We start from the raw sequence: 19,994 nt of genomic DNA, 5'->3' as shown, positions 1-19,994 counted from the left end.
GGTAGAAGAGGTGTCCAGTGGTATTAAACATAACAGGATCTCCTGGTTGTACCATATGAGAGTAAGTCAGTCACAAGCACAAACTGTCTGGAACAATTGCCTCTTGAGAAATTACTTTCTTTGTGTTAACCAAGTAATAAGGATAGCTTTTAGAAAGTTACACACTATACCAAAACCTAGAATCCCACTTTATACAAATGATGCTTAAGAATCAGCTGTATAGAACAGTCTTATGGACTCTATGGGAGAGGGAGTGGGTGGGAAGATTTGGGAGAATGGCATTGAAACATGTAAAATATCATATATGAAACAAGATGCCAGTCCAGGTTCGATGCACGATACTGGATGCTTGGGGCTAGTGCACTGGGACGACCCAGAGGGATGGTATGGGGAGGGAGGAGGGAAGAGGGTTCAGGATGGGGAACACATGTATACCTGTGGCGGATTCATTTTGATATTTGGCAAAACTAATACAATTATGTAAAGTTTCAAAATAAAATTAAAAAAAAAAGAATCAGCTGGATACCTTTAGAGTGATTTTTTTCAGGCTAATGAAAAATGAACATGTGTCACTATACTACATTAGGAAAGGCATGAATAGAGTCTAAACCACTGATTTTAAAGCTGAATTTAAAAGAAATTAGTGTAGGTGAATTTCATTCTAGGTTATCCTCATTCTTCTTTGAGGACTGCATTTTAACGCCATCAAGTTTTGCATTAATAAAAGTCTTTTTAAGTTACACTGATTTTTCTTCCTATAGTTTGTTTCATTTTTGTGAATAATGAGGGGGAAGAGCTCTTAAGGACAAATAACTTCAAATACAATTTACCCTCATCGAATTTCCCTGAGTTTACTGTGTTTTACATCCATCCATCCTGTGGACCACACTATACTCTTATTCTCTTCATATGCTCATCTTTCAAGACTAAGCTTAACAGTTGTTCCTCTTCAGGTCATCCCTGAGATCTTTGTCTCTCTACTGGTGTCAGTACAAGTAGGTCCCCATACTTCGTGTTGCTTTCCCTATTACAGCAGTTAGCAGTAGCATTATGCTACTGTATTAATTGATATATCTCTCTTCTTTGATAGGGAAATGTTCAAAAACAAGCACAGTGTATTCATTGTCTTGTTACTCCAAGCATCTGGGACACAGTAGGTGCTTCATACATGTTAATGAATGTACAAATGGAAGAAAGAGTGAATAAGTGAATGAATGGATGTGAAAGCAATACACTCACCATGGGCCCAGGTTTTCCAGGCATACCATGCGCACCTCGTTGTCCCTAAGTAGAAGAGACAAGATCAGAGTGCATTTCTATAGCACTTGCTGACAAGTCATTCACTTCACAAAAATTTCCATGTTAAAAAATTGGAGAATGTCTATCAAGGTTAACTGACAACAACCTTAACTAGGTTAAGAGCAATAAAAATACACATTTATACAACATGGGTAAGGGAGCAATAGAACACATCTATCCAAGGACAAGAAATAAAAGTCAAACTTGGAAATATAAAACTGTGTAAAATGATTTTGTTTTTACTTGAACATGTCACCTTCTATCAAACGAACTCAAAGACAGAGAAACTTTGAACACTGGGCTCTTCTTAATAGCTAGAATAATAATGATAATAATAATGTGTTTGGAGTAAAACAAAAAACTAAAGCTCACGTGCACATGTACTCACCCACAAAGGAAATTAAGTGATAGTGAACGCTGTGTATGTCACCCAGATCCCCCTTCAGCACAGAAGTAAGCATCCTATCACCCTTGGAAGCGTTGTAAGCTGATGGCTCACCCTTGAGACCCTCCCCACAAACCGCTGCAAGATGGTAGCTATTCCAAGATTATGCCTGTGCCCTTCCATGGTCAATGCAGTGAAACAAAGGATTAGCCCCATTCAAAACAGTCTGAAGAGCCATTTCAGCTCCATAGTTCTCATGGAATGGAAGATTCATGGAGACTGAGGCCTCTGTTGCAAATGTAACACAGCTTTTAATTTCTCCTTGTAACAAGCCCTGCTCATTTCAGTAATTTCTTCATAGGTATAGTTTCTGAGTGCACTCCTCAATAAATTTCCTGCACACAAGTCTTGCTTTGATGCCAGTTCCTTGGAAAACTGACTCATATACCACTGATGCCAGAGATAGTCAAGAAAGCAGATGCTAAAATGGAATTTTTAATCTGACTTCCACACCGGCCAGCTGGTGATAGATGGGGTATGGAATTCTCTTGGCATGCTGTAGTGATGCAGTGGTAAATATTGTTTCCAACGGTGAACTGAGATAGGGTACACATATAAGGGAATGGGGGCTTCCCAGGTGGCACTAGTGGTAAATACCCTGCCTGCCAACATGGGAGATGTAAGAGACAGGTTCGATCCCTGGGTTGTGAAGATCCCCTAGAGGAGGGCATGGCTACCCACTCTAATATTCTTTCCTGGAGAATCCCATGGACAGAGGAGCCTGTTGCGCTACAGTTCATGGGGTCACACAGAGTTGGATACAACGGGATTGGGGGCAGGAGGAAGGGGACGACAGAGAATGAGATGGCTGGATGGCATCACTGACTCGATGGACGTGAGTCTCAGTGAACTCCGGGAGTTGGTGATGGACAGGCAGGCCTGGCGTGCTGCGATTCATGGGGTTGCAAAGAGTCAGACACGACTGAGCGACTGATCTGATCTGATCTGATCTGAAGCAACTTAGCAGGCACAGAAGGGAATGGGCTATGGGTGCAATAGCTCAGGCATTTGAGAAGGTTTAGAAGGCAACGGCACCCCACTCCAGTACTCTTGCCTGGAGAATCCCATGGACGGAGGAGCCTGGTGGGCTGCAGTCCATGGGGTTGCTAGGAGTCAGACACGACTGAGCGACTTCACTTTCACTTTTCACTTTCATGCATTGGAGAAGGAAATGGCAACCCACTCCAGTGTTCTTGCCTGGAGAATCCCAGGGGCGGGGGAGCCTGGAGGGCTGCTGTATCTGGGGTCGCGCAGAGTCGGACACGACTGAAGTGATTTAGCAGCAGCAGCAGCAGAGGATGTAACTATTGTAAAGTTAATGGAATTCTATGGGTCTTGTTGAGTGAATCCATTGGAGAAAGATGTTGTAAGGCTGATAGTAATTAATCATCAATATAAACCTCCTTAGCGGCATTTAAAACTATTATTATCTTCTACAGCTAGAGGGAAGAAAAAGTTGAAGATCAGCTCAGGACTTAATGCTAAAGGTTTAAGTACTCTTGAAAAGGTTGAATTCCAAAACATGGAAATTCTACTATGCCATGGTCAAGGATGGAAGGATGAGCACTGAAATTTGGCACTGGGATATGTTAAGAACTTTGAAAGCTCAGGGACCCTGAAGCCTCTGGGCCTACAGAAATGATCCTTTCCCATTACCAATTTATACTTCCCTCTTGCTTAAAGGTGATACAGAGCCCTCTACTTTACCAGACCATATATGCTTCCACCACCACTGCCTGCTTCTCCCCTGGCCACTAGGCCAAGAACTAGTCACAAAATAGCTTGGCTGAAGGAACGCTGTTTCTGATAAAAGAAAGAATAGATCCTTTACCAAAAACACTGTAAGTTCTATACCTCATGTAGAGGCAGGATTCAGGAAAGAACACATGGGACTAGGTCCTAAAGGTACGGGATTGAGAGGGACAGGGTATGAAACTGGAGAATTTTAGTGATTTGGAAGCACTGTACCATAATATATATTTAACACCCGGATAAAAACTCTGGGAAACAGTATTAACAGGGAAAATAGCTTTTGGAAACTTGGAAAGAGCAATGGCCCACACTAAGTGAGGTAGAAATGCCAGAGCTGCCTGGGCAGACAGTAGAATAAGGCAGAGAAGTGAACAAAGTAGATTAGATATAATATATATGGCTGGACAAAGTAAGAGCTGGCTATGGCTGACTTTATTTTTCTGGGCTCCAGAATCACTGCAGATGGTGACTGCAGCCATGAAATTAAAAGACGCTTGCTCCTTGGAAGGAAAGTTATGACCAACCTAGACAGCATATTAAAAAGCAGAGACATTACTTTGCCAACAAAGGTCTGTCTAGTCAAGGCTATGGTTTTCCCAGTAGTCATGGATGGATGCGAGAGTTGGACTATAAGTAAAGCTGAGTGCAGAAGAATTGATGCTTTTGAACTGTGGTGTTAGAGAAGACTCTTGAGAGTCCCTTGGACTGCAAGGAGATCCAACCAGTCCATCCTAAAGGAGACCAGTCCTGGGTGTTCTTTGGAAGGACTGATGTTGAAGCTGAAGTTCCAGTACTTTGGCCACCTCATGCAAAGAGTTGACTCATTGGAAAAGACCCTGATGCTGGGAAAGATTGAGGACAGAAGGAGAAGGGGACGACAGAAGAGGAGATGGCTGGATGGCATCACTGACTCAATAGACATGAGTTTGGGTAAACTCCAGGAGTTGATAATGGACAGGGAGGCCTGGTGTGCTGCAGTTCATGGGGTGGCAAAGAGTCGGACACAACTGAGCAACTGAACTGAACTGATATTCTACAATATTCTCTACATTTCCAGGGGACACTCTGCCTATAAGTGATAAGGAACGGTCTAGTGAGAGGGTGTCACTTGTTCTGAACCAAGGCCCTGACTTCAGTACCACTGAGAAGCTCTAAAGTGGTTGTCTTCTGTGGGATCATAGTAGGGGATGTGATAAAACTGGGACTCTTAATTCTAAAGGAGATGATAAGATATTAAAATAAGAAAGGTCAGATGGCAGTCCTTAATTGTCAAAAAAAAAGTGGGTTTAATGTAATGAACTGCAAGTTTGAAATATTAGCAAGTACAGCCTGACTTCCAGAGAGTTGTGAAGAGAATGAATAAAATAACTGCCCCTGCCCCAGGTTTAAGGTAGATGGGCAGAGAGCAAGAGTATTTCTCAATCTGTACGATTAAAGGGTTTCCTAGGTGGTACTAGTGGTAAAGAACCTGCCAGGCAATGCAGGAGACATAAGAGATGTGAGTTTGATCCCTGGGTTGGGAAGATCCCGTGGAGAAGGGCATGGTAACCAACTCCAATATTCATGCCTGGAGAATCCCGTGGTGGACAGAGGAGCCTGACGGACTATGGTCCATAGGGTCTCGAAGAGCATGATGTGATGTGACTGAGCAATTTAGCTGCTGCTGCTAAGTCACTTCAGTCATGTCTGACTCTGTGCAACCCCATAGATAGCAGCCCACCAGGCTCCCCCGTCCCTGGGATTCTCCACGCAAGAACACTGGAGTGGGTTGCCATTTCCTTCTCCAATGCATGAAAGTGAAAAGTGAAAGTGAAGTCGCTCAGTCGTGTCTGACTCTTAGTAACCCCCTGGACTGCAGCCTACCAGGCTCCTCCGCCCATGGGATTTTCCAGGAAAGAGTACTGGAGTGGGATGCCATTGCCTTCTCCAAAGCAATTTAGCAGGTACAATTAAAATCAATCAAGGGAAAATGATCAAGAGACTCTAATCTTTTAAAGGGTTTATTCATAGTATCATCTTTTAGGATTGTGAGGAACAGGAGATAAAGAGATTTAGAACACTTGGTAAATAATAAGTAATAACAGTTTCTTAATTTCTTTATTAAAAAAGTAGGCAATGAACATACTTTGGTTATGTAAGATGGTAACATTAACAGAAAGTAGGTAAAGTATACCTGTGAACTCTCTATTCTATCTTTGCAACTTTCCTGTAAACTTAACTTTGTTTCAAACAGAAAAGTATAAAAATTACAAAGTAAGCAAAGTAAAGTTTGTTCTCCTTTAAAAGGCATATTCAACAAAGTATTTGAAAGAGCTGAAATACACATACTTACAGGAGCACCCTGTGGTCCAAGCCTTCCTCTCTCTCCTGGCATTCCTCTTGGGCCCTATAGATGAGAGAGAGAGAACATCTCTTGAAACATCTTACTTGAATCTGAGAGTACTTTGATTTCACTTCTCAAATCAATCATTAATATAACCACTACTCGTTATAATTGGCCCAAATAGATTTCACTTAATCTAGCATTAATGTCCTAAATCTATAATAATCCTGATTTGGTCCCTGGATACAAAAAAAGAAAAGTGCATTCAACAATTAAGAAAAACAATGTAATGCAGGAAGCCTTTTCTATTTGAAGGGGCAGTTCTTATAGGATGCTTGCCTTTCAGCTGATAATAAAGAATTATTTCACCAGCTAACATATGCTCTCTCTGTCTTTTTCTCCATTTAAATATTCTCTTAGCATAAGCTAAAAAGCAAAGAAATAACAACGAATTAAATTGATACGTACCATCGGACCCATGGCACCCATTGGACCAGTAGGGCCAGCTTCACCCTAAAGCAAAAGTGAGATCACATTACAATACAGGAAGCCTACAATTGATATTCACAATATGCTCTTCCAAGTGTGTTATTTAAAAGGCTTATTTTCAAAGTGAGCATTTGAAAGGCACACTTTGAATAAAGGGCCTCAAAACTATGCTGTATCACCTGTTCTCAAAATACAATGGAAATCTAGTGTCTACAGAAATAAGCCTAAAATCAAACTGGGAATTTAAGCAAGACTTATGGAACTATCTTCTTTTCACTTTCATTTTCATTATACCTAGCCACATTAATTGAATTTTAAGACAAGTGCTTAGTCTATGTCTGACAATAAAAGTAAAATTTTACAAAACTAAAATTGACTATAATATTCCTTTAAGATCTCTTGTAGGAAGCTTAGAAATGACAAATTTAAATCCAAATGCTTTTTCACACATGTGTCTCATTGTACTTTCCATTAAAAAGTCATCTGCACTTCTTGGATGTTCTCTTTCCTTCTAGAAGCATAAATAAATTTGGGGAAGAAACAATGGCCAAAAAGCCCTAAAATTAAAAGGGTACTAAAATAATGGGACCAATGAACCATCTAAACCTCTCTGATATTCTTAAAGAAAAATTAAGAGTGAATGTGTTTTAGAGGGTGGACTCATAGCACATCTTTATATAAAGATAACACTCATCTTACATCGGTAGAAACCAAATGGCATGGTAGGGATTTCTAGTGGCAAAGTAAGGTCGTACCATGTATCTTCTTAAATCTACCACTCATCCATGACTATGCCAAAGGCTTTGACTGTGTGGATCACAATAAACTGTGGAAAATTCTGAAAGAGATGGGAATACCAGACCACCTGACCTGCCTCTTGAGAAATCTGTGTGCAGGTCAGGAAGCAACAGTTAGAACTGGACATGGAACAACAGACTGGTTCCAAATAGGAAAAGGAGTACGTCAAGGCTGTATATTGTCACCCTGCTTATTTAACTTCTATGCAGAGTACATCATGAGAAACGCTGGGCTGGAAGAAGCACAAGCTGGAATCAAGATTGCCGGGAGAAATATCAATAACCTCAGATATGCAGATGACACCACCCTTATGGCAGAAAGTGACCCTTATGGCAGAAAGTGAAGAGAAACTAAAAAGCCTCTTAATGAAGGTGAAAGAGGAGAGTGAAAAAGTTGGCTTAAAGCTCAACATTCAGAAAACGAAGATCATGGCATCTGGTCCCATCACTTCATGGGAAATAGATGGGGAAACAGTGGAAACAGTGTCAGACTTTATTTTTCTGGGCTCCAAAATCACTGCAGATGGTGATTGCAGCCATGAAATTAAAAGACACTTACTCCTTGGAAGAAAAGTATGACCAACCTAGATAGCATATTCAAAAGCAGAGACATTACTTTGTCAACAAAGGTCCGTCTAGTCAAGCCTATGGTTTTTCCTGTGGTCATGAATGGATGTGAGAGTTGGACTGTGAAGAAAAGTGAGTGCCGAAGAATTGATGCTTTTGAACTGTGGTGTTGGAGAAGACCCTTGAGAGTCCCTTGGACTGCAAGGAGATCCAACCAGTCCATTCTGAAGGAGATCAGCCCTGGGATTTCTTTGGAAGGAATGATGCTAAAGCTGAAACTCCAGTACTTTGGCCACCTCATGCGAAGAGTTGACTCATTGGAAAAGACTCTGATGCTGGAAGGGATTGGGAGCAAGAGGAGAAGGGGACGACAGAGGATGGGATGGCTGGATGGCATCACTGACTCGATGGACCTGAGTCTGAGTGAACTCTGGGAGTTAGTGATGGACAGGGAGTCCTGGCATGCTGCAAATCATGGGGTCGCAAAGAGTCAGACATGTCTGAGCAACTGAACTGAACTGAACTGAAGTATTCATTCTTTATACTACTCTTTCCTCTAGAACTATTTAAGGGGGACTTGAAAAAATTTTAGACTTGAAGCAGAACAGAAATTCTGTAGTGAGGTTGTATTGAGATATTATTCAGTTACCTTGGAACCAGTTGCTCCAACTTCACCTTTAGGGCCTTCAAGACCTTTGTGTCCCTGAGAAGAAAAATATAAATTTGTATTTAACAGCTTTTTTGAGCCTCAGGCATGTAAAAGAAGAACCAAAAACAAGTTCACAGGAAGTGCCTTATGAAAATAGATTGCAAATGTAAAGTCGTTATTCAAAATGTTCCCAAATTCTCATCTCTTTTTTTGAAAGTCGTCTATTCAATGAAAATTAAAGTAGGGTTTCCCCTCTTTAAATAACATTTTCAATTTGCAGTGGGCTCATCTTTCAAATTTTTGTGACTTCATAGAAATTTAATGAATAGAAACGGAAAAATGTATGGTGGCCTTAGGGGAAACAAATGGTTATAGAATTTAGTTATAAAATATGGTTCACATCCAGGAGTGATTTTAAAAATACTTAATAACTAGTACAGCACACGCATTCTAATCATAAGCTCAAACACTCAAAACAGAGGCCAGCCAATGTACACTGAATGAATATCAACTATGCTTTTAGACAGATGTGTAGTTTCTATGTAAGTATGTACATAGCTAATAGTTGCATATTCATTATCTTGAGTTAAAGACAGAAGCATTCTACAGCCTTCTGTGTCTGAGTTGGACCCGAGTTGACTAGGCCCCTGTGATGCAGTGCACTTTATGGTATTAGGTAAATATTCCACTACGTAGTAGTTGCCTGTTTTCTTAAATAAATCTCATTAGACTGAAGCTGAGAGTCATGGACATTTCCCATTTATCACTACTTTCTTATTCACAGCGCAGTATTCAGCACACTGTAAGAACTCAAAATACATTTGTTTATCGAATCAAATGAAATTCAAAGGAAATGTAAAAATGCATTGTGATTTTGGTAACTGACATCTACTGTAACCATAGCCAGTTAAGGGCAATTGACAAATGAAATTGTGAAGATTTTGAAGGTAATGCTCCCCAGACCTTACTCCATAAGCCAGGGTATCTAAAAGGATTACAGAGGATTGAACTTACTCGGTGACCCTTCAGGCCTGGAAGACCAGGAGCCCCAGGAAATCCTCTAGCTCCCTGTGCGGGGAAAAAGAGATAAGGCATTTCAGAGTCATTAACTGCATAAGGCACTTTTTTTTCCCAAAAAAGATTTTTGGTACATAGTTTTTTTTTTGCCAACAAACCTAAGAAGAAAAAGGCGAAATATATTTTTATATGTCAAAATATGTCTAGGTTATCAAAAAATTAGCAAGGCAAATGGAAACAAGTCTTACACAGAGACATGGATTAATTCCAGGTGTTGATTTGATGACATTTTTAAATTTTCAAATGATATTGCTGTGTTATAATTAGTAAAGAATAAACAATAAGGAAATAAGCCTTAATCTACATTCTCTGTGTCTAAATCAAGTAAAAATAAATAAATAAATAAATCAAGTAGGTCAAGGTATAGGAAAAATAATCAGGAAACTTAAGGAAAATTATGCTTCTCTTTTATATTGTGTTTTATTTGTGGTAGAATAATTAATGCATTTGTAGCAAATAAATATAATCTATTTTTTCTGGAATTCTAAATATTATCAGTAAATTATGATTAGAAAGATTATATTAAAATGTTATCAGAATTTTTTAATAAAATATTCAGGAGCAGCTTATGGATTTGTGATTGTTTAAAAAACTGAGAAAACGAAATATCCAACAGAAAAGAAAGTCAAGTAATATAAAGAGAATGGGTTGGTTCCTTGACTCAACTTCTTAATTTCTGTTAATTCTATGCATCCTTCACTTAACTGTATAAATTAAAAAAAAAACAGAAATCAGACACTAAATCAAATCCAAAATGGTATGACTTCTTTGAAATGATGCTTGAAACTGTTTCTTCATACCCTTTTTAAATAGTTAAGGATCCAGTGACTTAATTACTCACTTATTCCAGCTGCCTACATTAAATAGGTTTTGTGTTGAAACCTATCTACTGCTACTGGTAGAGTAAGCACTTTGGTAGCACAGACTGACGCTATCAATTATTATTATCAATCCGCATATCCCTAACACTTAGCCTTCTGCCTTATTAGTAGGCATTCAAGAATAAAAACTAAATAAACAACTGAAGAAAGAAATGGCTTCACATTCATCATCTTCTTCATCTTCTTGACACTCATAGAGCTTCCCCTAAATCTTTCAAGGAACGTCTCTTGTGTTAGTACAATCTTACAGAGGTGGCAAAATCCTTCTGTTCTGTATTACCCTACCCTTTACTCAGTGTTAACTAAACGAACAAATAACTCAATAAACAAACTTTGTATGATAAAAGCAAAGCAATAATTCTTCCATGACCTCTTTCAGGAAAAATGTCTCTGTAGTGTTTTGTAGGGGGTTATCACAGTAAGGGCACATCAAACCCTGCACTCTGAACACATTAAGTTCCACTAAAGCTCCTGTTTACACAGCCCTACTTAGAAATTCTTTCACTTCAAAAATGGCTTTTGAGTTTGGAATGGAATCCTGCCCTTTACTGAGATTCATCTCCCCACCATCCTGAGCAGAAACTCAGCATACATCCATCTAAGCCTATAGAGGAATTACTGAGCTATGCTATTTCAAATGATTAGTAAACTTTTGAGTTTTTGTGGTCTGCAAGGGAATTCTCATGTGATTACATATCTCTAATATAGCAAGAAAATAAACCAGATGTACTAGCGCTCATAAAATTTTTCTCGTTCTGCTGATCCAAGACTGTCATCACACCCCAATCACACATCGTTGCTCTGCACTTGCAGACTGCATCTGTGACATGCTGGCAGGGCGCCTTTCCTCCCCGCGGAGGGCCCACGCTGTGAGTAGGGGCAAGTGTGCAGCAGGGCGGGAGTTTCAAGCCTGGATTGGTTCACACCAACATCTGTGCTAATGACTAAACCACCTGTCTTTGTCTGCAGGCTTTGTTTGCAGGCTGAGGAGGGAAGAAAGGAAAAAGAGAGGAGGGAGCTGCAGGCCTGGTTTTGTGTTCGAAACTAAATGATCCTTACAGTCCTGTGCTTAAATTCCCATAAAAGATCATTAGCATTTGTGTGTCCAAAAAATCCCTAGCATTGAACCTCATCAATTTTCATAAAGTAAATGGAAATAATTCAGTATTGTTGTATGTTTATGGTGGTAGAAATATTAGGATATTATAGGAGATATAATAAATAGGAAGTTGAATCAGTTCAGGGGATTCTGGACCAAGAGAAAGTCTAAGAGCAGGAATGTTAGAGCATTTATGCTTATTTATCATTTTCTAACTTTCCCACTGGCTCTGGAGCACATCCCAGGGGAGCACCTATCAAAATAACATGAGTGAAGAAAGACAGGTGGGTTCAGAGCAGCCAAGTGACCCAGATCTTGAATTCTGGTAGAGCTAGTTACTCTCCCTGTATTGAGTCAAGTGAGAAGAAAACAACTGTATTAGGAGAGCTGGTGATTAATATATCTGGTTATAAGCTTTTAGGGGCCAGAACATCAATAAAGAATTTCAGTCAACATTAGGGTTTAGGGAACAGCCAAAGAGGCATCCTGTCCACAATTAATTGTTCTAGCATATAAAAAACAAATCAACAAACTTTTTAAAGCTGTCATTTTTGACATATGAATACCAAATCTTTTAAAAAACTAAAAATATCTTTAAAAGATAAATTAGGATCGAGATATTATGAAAGGTAAGTAAGTCAAGCTGGTGACTTATCTGGAAATTTGGTTATAATACTCTAGCTCTGGGAGGGTCATTCATATGGTGTCAGTGCAAAGTTGGGAACTCAAATTAGCTCTCATCCTGGCAAAATGTCCTGTTTCACAATGACAGAAGGGAACGTATCTTGGTGGCAGTGTCTACTACATGTGCAGGCCATGAATGGTGAGTTAGTTTTAAATGTTCTTCATTGTTTGAATTTTGTCTTTGTATTGTTGTATTGATCAGTATAAACTTACCGGAGATCCTGCAAATCCCACTTCACCAGGTTTTCCATTTCTACCAGGCTCACCCTTTATGGGAAAAAAAGCAAAGTGGAGGAAAGAGGGATTTAAAATTTTCTCTCCTGAGACTAAATGACAAATCAATCGCAGGTAAAAAGTCTTCCTTAGAAAGCTCACATCCAGTGGTCTAAGCAGGGTGAGAGCATAGCCCTACGCCTGAGGGCAGTGCATTATAGCACGTCAGTCTGTGGAGATTCCATTCGTTTATCAGAAGAAGAAATAAATATAAATTATACTGGTCTGACCTAGCTCTCCATTTTACTCAGCATCAAAATTTGCACACACACACACACATACACACATGCCACAAAATTCTACATCAACATGCAGCACTGAAACAGTGCTTCTCAAAATAAATTTACCATTTATTTCTTGTGATGAAAAAAAATTTAAGAACTACCAGAGATATTTTCTTTATGACCAAATTCATTGTAATCCACTTAAATAAATCTCATGACACACAAAAAGAAAATATTTTCTTGGTTTAATGTCACATAGACATTAATGGCCTACCTAATAATTTTATCCTCAACTTTAGTGCAACTAACAGAGGAAGTCAGGAAAGCAAATCTGTTGTTATACACTGTTCTTAAATGTTCTTAAGAACACTGATCACATGTTCACATGCTCTTAATGTTAAAATCTGAAATTTAGGCTTAACTTTAAAAATTCAATTAAAGAAACAACTTTTTGAGCATTGGAGAGCAATACTGACACTATTCTGTGAACACATTTTAAAGAATCCATTTAATGAGGGCCTCATAATGATCTTCTGGGATCGAAGAAATGTGTTTTTCCTTAAGATCACTTCAAAAGCTCTGCCCACCAAATGTTGTTGCTGTTGTGACAGCAATTCTAGTATCCCACGGAGAAATCATAATGGAAAACCTAAGCAGGCAAAGATACAGAACCTAACAATACAATACCATCACAATTAAGAGCACGTTCAGATTTTATAAAATTCCATTCTGACCTCTCCTGTTTTTATTAAATTTAATGACAGTAAAAAGTAGGTGAATGAAATGGGAACCAATGAATAATATTCATGTTAATGTTGCAGCTCTTTCCTGGCCAAAATTTTGCAAATTTTGAAATTTGAAAAATTTCAAAGCAAAATGAAGAAAAGCAGCTTACATCTTCACCAGGTTTTCCAGGAGGGCCCTCTGGTCCTCGTGCACCAACTGGACCCTAATAACAAAATGAAGCAAAAGGAAAGTAAGGATATTCACCTTTATTTACCCATATCCATCAATGATACAATCCAAAATACCGTTGAAACAAATGAAAAATATCAGAGAAAACAACTTCATTAATATTCTTAAGTTTATGTTGTATCTTTCAGATTATGTGCTCAAAGGAAAAAAGTTTAATTTCCCAGATGCACAAATCAGCACTTTCCACTGACCATAGTCAAAGCCTCTGAATTTAAATACTCTGCCACAAGAAATATGTAGCTTAAGCACAGTCCATAACACAGGACTCCTGAACTGGACTAGAATATATTGCTACATGAGGAAAGAGGTGGTAACATAAATAACTCATGACATCATTGTAATGGTGGACTCACAGTACACTGGGTCTACATGCTTACTTGACATTTACCATTGGGCCAGGGTCACCAGGTTCACCAGGAGGTCCTGCTGGGCCAACACCACCCTAAAATCCAAACAAAAAAATTGTATAAAATTTATATATAATACACAAATTATATGAACAAATCAAAGAAAACACAATACTAAATCCTATACTGTCCACAGTACAGTGCAGTTGCTCAAAATGTTGACTCGACCCCTCTCCAGCTATGACTCTGGATGAGTTGTTAAATGCTTCATCTCTCCATATCGCATTTCCTAATCTGTGAAATGAGAATAATGTGGCGCCTACTTCAGTAAGCTGCTGTAACTCTTTGGGTAACTAGCGCATGTTGAGAGCCTAGAATAGTGCTGGCACAGGGTGTCGATGGTGGTAGTCATCTCCCTCTTCTCTTCCTCCTTCTTATCAGCTACATTTTCCATTCACAATGGCAGTACTGTAAAATAGCTTGGAGTAAAACTCCACACACATGGTAATGAAAATATGGCATGTTTGAGCTAGGAATTCTTCTCTCTCTCTCTTTAGAAAAAAAACATGTTCTACAGCCTGTCAAATCACTACAAAAATTAAAATAGCTCTACATGAGTATTTTATTGGTATTTGAAAGGTTATAGAAGGAAAGTACAGAATTATATACTTTATAAAGATTTCATGGAGTGATCATTGTCACTGTTATTTCTAATAATACTAAGAGGTGATATTCTTCTATGACTTCATTTCATAGCTCCAGAGTTGGCACATAATTAATTATAAGTTTTTCACCATGACATGAGATAATGATCTGTTATTTTACAAACACAGGCACATAAAAATTCTTTGTATTGGAGGTCAGTCACATAAAGAAACAGGTGATAAAACTTCAGCATTATGAAAAATCTTTGAAAAACATATTGAATATATTTCTAAGTGAGTGAAAATTAATTGAATACAGCCCATTCAGTGAGTATTGTTATTGTTCATTACTCAGTTGTGTCCGACTCTTTGCAACCCCATGGACTGCAGCATGCCAGGCTTCCCTGTCCTTCACCATCTCCCAGAGCTTGCTCAAACTCATGTCCATTGAGTTGGTGATGCTATCCAACCATCTGGTCCTCTGAGCATTACAATATGCAATTTAAAACCTAGCCAAAAGCAGTCATTTCCCAGAGAACTTATTTATTTTTCTTTTTCTTTTTTTTTTTACAGTATGTGATTTAATTATAAAAAGACTTACCTGCTGCCCTTGTAAACCTTGAGGACCCCTTGGGCCAACAGGACCCTTAAAAACAAATGAGAAGAAAAGTTGCATAGTGTTCGTGACAATTAGTTCACAACTTTCAAAAATGTTGAATTCACTTTAGAATCTGGAAAAATGAATCTCTGACAGTGAAAAGGTGATGACATTGTCCTTCTGTATTCACCTGGAATACAGCTAAATTCAAAAAGATTAAAGCTTGGATAATGTTGGGATGATCTTATACACACATTCAGAGTCATGAAAAGAAATAAAAATGCCTGTGCACACCCAGTGTCTTGGGATGAGAACTCTCGCATACTGAAGGGGTGGTTTAATTGAAGCAGAATAACCAACAAAGAAAAATCTTGGCAAGCATAAGTTGTTATCAAACTGTCTATTTAATTCTTCAGCTTCACAGTAAATAACTCATAATTTAAATGAGCACGTTGAATTAAAGGCTTATGAAACTATCAACAATAGCAACTGGATTATTTTAAATGTAAGTTTTAAATGATCTGGGGCACTGAGTTTTGTAGGTTCTTTCTTTCTTTCATGACATACGTCTAAAGTATCCAAACAGACTTCCCCAATTTATTATGAAACGTTTACAATGTGACATAACAAAGGTAAGAAAAGGAAAATGCTATTTTCAAAAGTTGTTAGTAAATGTCTATGTAATTTTTTTTTAATGTCACACTTTAAAAAGTGAAAGCAATTAAATCAAAATCTAGTTTGTTCTTATGGTGAAAACTTAAATTTTTGTTTTGGATTGATCAGATTTTTAGATAGCAAGAAAATAAGAGCTTCATTTAAAAAAATAAACACACCTGTAACTTGAACTTCAAATGATTAAAAACATGTATTTCAGAAAAATATCCCCAGTTAATCATTGAATGAGACCATACTGCTACTGACTTAGAATGTGTATAATCAAACAATGTTTAAGTGACTTAAAATATATACCAACAATATTTAAATTACTCACTGGCCTTAAGGATGGGTGTGTGTGCTCAAACATTCCATTTTGTCTGACTATTTGCAGTCCCATGGACTGTAGCCCACCAGGCTCCTCTTTTCATGGGGTTCTCCAGGAAAGAATACTGGAGTGGGTTGCCATGCTCTCTTCCAGGAAATCTTTCCCACCCAGGAATCGACCCAAGGACTCTTATGTCTCCTGCAATAGCAGTCAGGTTCTTTACCACTAGCATTGCCTGGGAAGCCCAAAGGATAGGTAGAAGGGGTGTTTATCTATGCAGTCTGACTTAATATTGTCTGAAATGTCATTAATCTGGAATGCCTTTGAATTATGTTATGAGCAAAAAAGTATGGAAGAGTCACTTAGCAGAGAGTTAATTCATTTAATAAAATTACATTGCTCCAAATACCCAGGTTAAAGCAGAGAAAATGGGAATCTTTCCAGCTGTTGAAGAAATGCAAAAGAGAATGCTAATGGCCCAGTGAGTAAATTTTAGAGTTGTCGGCATAAAGCAACCAGAGAGTAAGTAAGGAAATAATATAAGGAAATAATACATTTTGCCAAATAACTTTCTAACAATACCATAAAACAGACTTTGCTTTGCTTTTTTTTAGTTTTTAGAAAGTACAGTTTTTGTTTTGGTGGTTATAAGTTAGGAAACTTATAACCTAACTTATAACTGTCTGAAAAATACAGACAGTCCTTTATTAATGAAGACAAATAACTTTGTACAGTTACAAATGGAACACCACTGGGCTTTCAAATATTACACAGCAGAGTTTGATAAGTAAATTGAATGAATGGATGGATGGATATATTTTAAGAAGACACATGTTACTTCTTTACTAGCTAACTCAAACCTCTCTGCATAATGGTTTTTCCAAAGTACTTTGATTATCAATAAAATCTACACTTACCACGGATCCAGGCATCAGTCCTACTTGACTTCCAAGTCCAGACTTCTCATCTAACCCAGCCATCTGAGCTGAAAACGGCTGTTAAAGAAATGTGTTGACATTACTTCCACAGTAAAAGATATGTATCAACATAGTTTTTGAACTGAGAAGTGTAGGATCTCTGGGATTCTTAAAGAATGACTCTTTTGAGAATCATTGTAAACTTTTTTTTTTTTTCATTGTAAACTTTTGACTTCAAAGCAAGGAAAAAGATTCAAGCTGTTTTCACTGTACGTGTTTTTGAGTGAACAATCTTCCTCATTATGTTGCTTCAAAATAACTACTGCAATGGGCCAAATGCCTGATACTTGATAAAAGTATGGATCATTCTGATAAGCATTTAGCCAGTCTAATCGATTTCAGGTTTGTCTCTTTATTCGCTTTCTTCCCATTGTTAGAGCATGCCTAACATCTGAACAAAACCTAAAGGTGCCTTTAAAACATTTCTCCTAAAGATTTTTCCATTATACCAGACTGCTTTACTTAGATGGTATTCTTTCTTTGTTAGTAGGCAGTAAATTTTAACTGTATTTATATAAGTTGATTAAAATGTTATGATCTTTTTAATGAATCCTGGAATATTCCAAAATTGGTAACAGTTTTACCTTCTCTCCTTCACATCTAAAAATCTCTGGTAACCCAATTGACTAAAACTGTCCATTTTCATTCCAGGAGTTCTATCAATTTCCAGATTTTAATGGGAAAAGAAGATGTGTATTTTTAAAAAATAAATTGGCAATTCCTTCTACAATGAGTTGAAAAGCAAATGTAAAAATTGTTGTAAAACAAAAATCACATTTCAGGGTTCCATACATTCCCTCATTGTACTTTGCAAGTTGCTCATAAATCTACTCAAAAGTCTGCCACTAAGACTTCAAAGAGGCAGGCATAGAAAGACATTTTATTTTACTTCTGGTAGGAAATTAACACTCAGAGACATAACCAGAATGCATTTTTGATGTCCACTCAGTAGCCCTTTTGCCCGCATCATCTGGATGTGTCATCCTTCCTTGGTGGGAGGACATGACACAGATTCTTTCAGCATTCTGAGCCAAGAGAACAAAAAAGGAGAGAGACGCATTTCTCTTTCCAGTTCACAGTGGGAACAATATTAGTGGCCCTTGCGAATCAACAGAAAGAACAAAATCCCAGTGCCCAGAACTGACATTAAGAAAGATAAACCATTTGAAGCAGCATCTTTAAAAAGTGATATTTTGAATTTTCCAACAATTCCCTGTGGATTTCCTAGTTTTGTTGTTATTCACAGCAGCACTGTGTTCACTTAGCTGCCCTTACAGCTAAGGACCAATATGTGAACTAACACAATTTAAGATCCTAATAATATACCAAAAACTTAATACATTATCTACAGAAGATTTTAAGCAATGCACACCACTCACCCTGCTCATGCCATCTGGTCCTGGGTGAGAGGGATGCCCAGGAGGTCCTGGGGCACCTGGCTGACCAGGAACACCTGGCTCTCCATCGATTCCCTGAGGACCACGAGGCCCCTGGAAAAGTAAGCCAGAAGAAATTAGAACCCATTGCCAAATATGTACCTAGGAGAAAACAAAAGCCACAAACTTCTTGATGGAGGTGAAGTGTTCATTATTTTTTGAAAAAGAGCAATCCAGCCACCCACAGTAATTTCATCAGCTACACCAAAACTGCAGACTTCAGCACTGGTCACAGCCTCTGCCGTCAGGAGAGGACACATTCTGGGTAGGAATTTTACTCTTGATGTGTTAAATTCCCAGTAATCAGCTTTGTTTTTGGAATAATTATAAGAGTGTATTCAGTTTTTCAATATTCTAGAAAAAGTTTCCTTACTTGATTGAGTTTTGCTGTTTAAGGGTATTTAGTCAATGATTTCTAAATTCATTTAACTGTGTATGTTCCTGCTTAACTTTCCCCGACTTAAGAAAAGAACATTATGGATCTTTGAACAGTGTTTGTGATTTTCATCTAATTTTTTAATGTTTTACATAGTTCCTGGCTCATAGTAGACACTCAGTATATGATTACTACATTTTCGCATTTCAGTTTCTTTAGTATTGGAAGTCTGATATACTTTATTTTCCCTACTACTCCCAAAGGTAGACCAGACCCATGAGAAGCAGAGGGAAAGGCATGGGGACGCAGCCAAGTCTAGTTCTCAAGGAAGTGAGCAATGAGTTACAGCTGCCAAATTCCACCCTCCTCCTAACCCACATTCTGAAGGCAGCTTGGGGAACAGCCACGTCCCCAGTTCTGGAAATGCTCCATCTCCTAACCTCATCATTCCCACAAGTCTTGTTAAGTATTTTCTAGCTTTTTAACACTGGAAATTCATAATAGGACCAAAGAAAGGAAAGGAAGGATCAAAGAACTCAAAACGCAATATGATTTTACTAATTAGAAGTAGGGATCAAAAAAATGTATATATATATATATGATGAGTTAAACAGTAAAGGAAGTTTACCATGCCTACACCTGAGACTATCTCTCAGCACACAATAAGCAAACATGAGCTGATACAGTGGAGGGAGGAAGCACAGGACAAGCAGAGTGGGGAGGAGAGGTGGCTTGCAGATGATGGTTTGGGGGAGGGTGGCATAAGAGCTATTCCGAAATTTAATTAATAGGTATTCTCATATATTCAAACACTCCTGTTTGACATGTTTACTTCTTGGAGTAGTGGCATAATTAAGCAAATTTATCTATTCAAACAGAAGTAGATAACAGCCTGATAAAAACTCACACTTTGAAAACTGATTTCTCAGAAACTGACTACTCACTCTACTCTTTTTTCATTGTATTACATAATGGAGGCTAATTTTTCATTGCTGCCTAAGACTTCTAGATCATACAAATGTGACACCATGGTCTGAAAATGTATGCTGTCAATGGAGGCATATAAAACGTAGTAGCCTGAACTACTCAGACCACTATGT

General features: G+C 38.2%; 1 protein-coding gene across 1 annotated transcript in view; it reads right to left on the bottom strand.

The window, feature by feature from the left end:
* Positions 1 to 19,994, bottom strand: part of COL5A2 (collagen type V alpha 2 chain) — a 158,015-nt gene that overhangs the window by 44,161 nt on the left and 93,860 nt on the right. Inside the window, exons 7-17 of the mRNA XM_061433186.1 lie at positions 18,462 to 18,572; positions 17,023 to 17,100; positions 15,127 to 15,171; positions 13,923 to 13,976; positions 13,455 to 13,508; positions 12,276 to 12,329; positions 9,336 to 9,389; positions 8,322 to 8,375; positions 6,288 to 6,332; positions 5,829 to 5,882; positions 1,240 to 1,284 (exon numbers count right to left, since the gene is read on the bottom strand). Coding sequence (XP_061289170.1) covers positions 1,240 to 1,284; positions 5,829 to 5,882; positions 6,288 to 6,332; positions 8,322 to 8,375; positions 9,336 to 9,389; positions 12,276 to 12,329; positions 13,455 to 13,508; positions 13,923 to 13,976; positions 15,127 to 15,171; positions 17,023 to 17,100; positions 18,462 to 18,572 — 648 coding nt within the window. The remainder of the gene's footprint in view (positions 1 to 1,239; positions 1,285 to 5,828; positions 5,883 to 6,287; positions 6,333 to 8,321; positions 8,376 to 9,335; positions 9,390 to 12,275; positions 12,330 to 13,454; positions 13,509 to 13,922; positions 13,977 to 15,126; positions 15,172 to 17,022; positions 17,101 to 18,461; positions 18,573 to 19,994) is intronic.

The sequence above is a fragment of the Bos javanicus genome, chromosome 2, assembly GCF_032452875.1.
Source record: "Bos javanicus breed banteng chromosome 2, ARS-OSU_banteng_1.0, whole genome shotgun sequence".
NCBI lineage: Eukaryota > Metazoa > Chordata > Mammalia > Artiodactyla > Bovidae > Bos > Bos javanicus.
The sequence above is the reverse complement of the archived record's forward strand: the minus strand, read 5'-3'. Positions and strand labels throughout refer to the sequence as shown.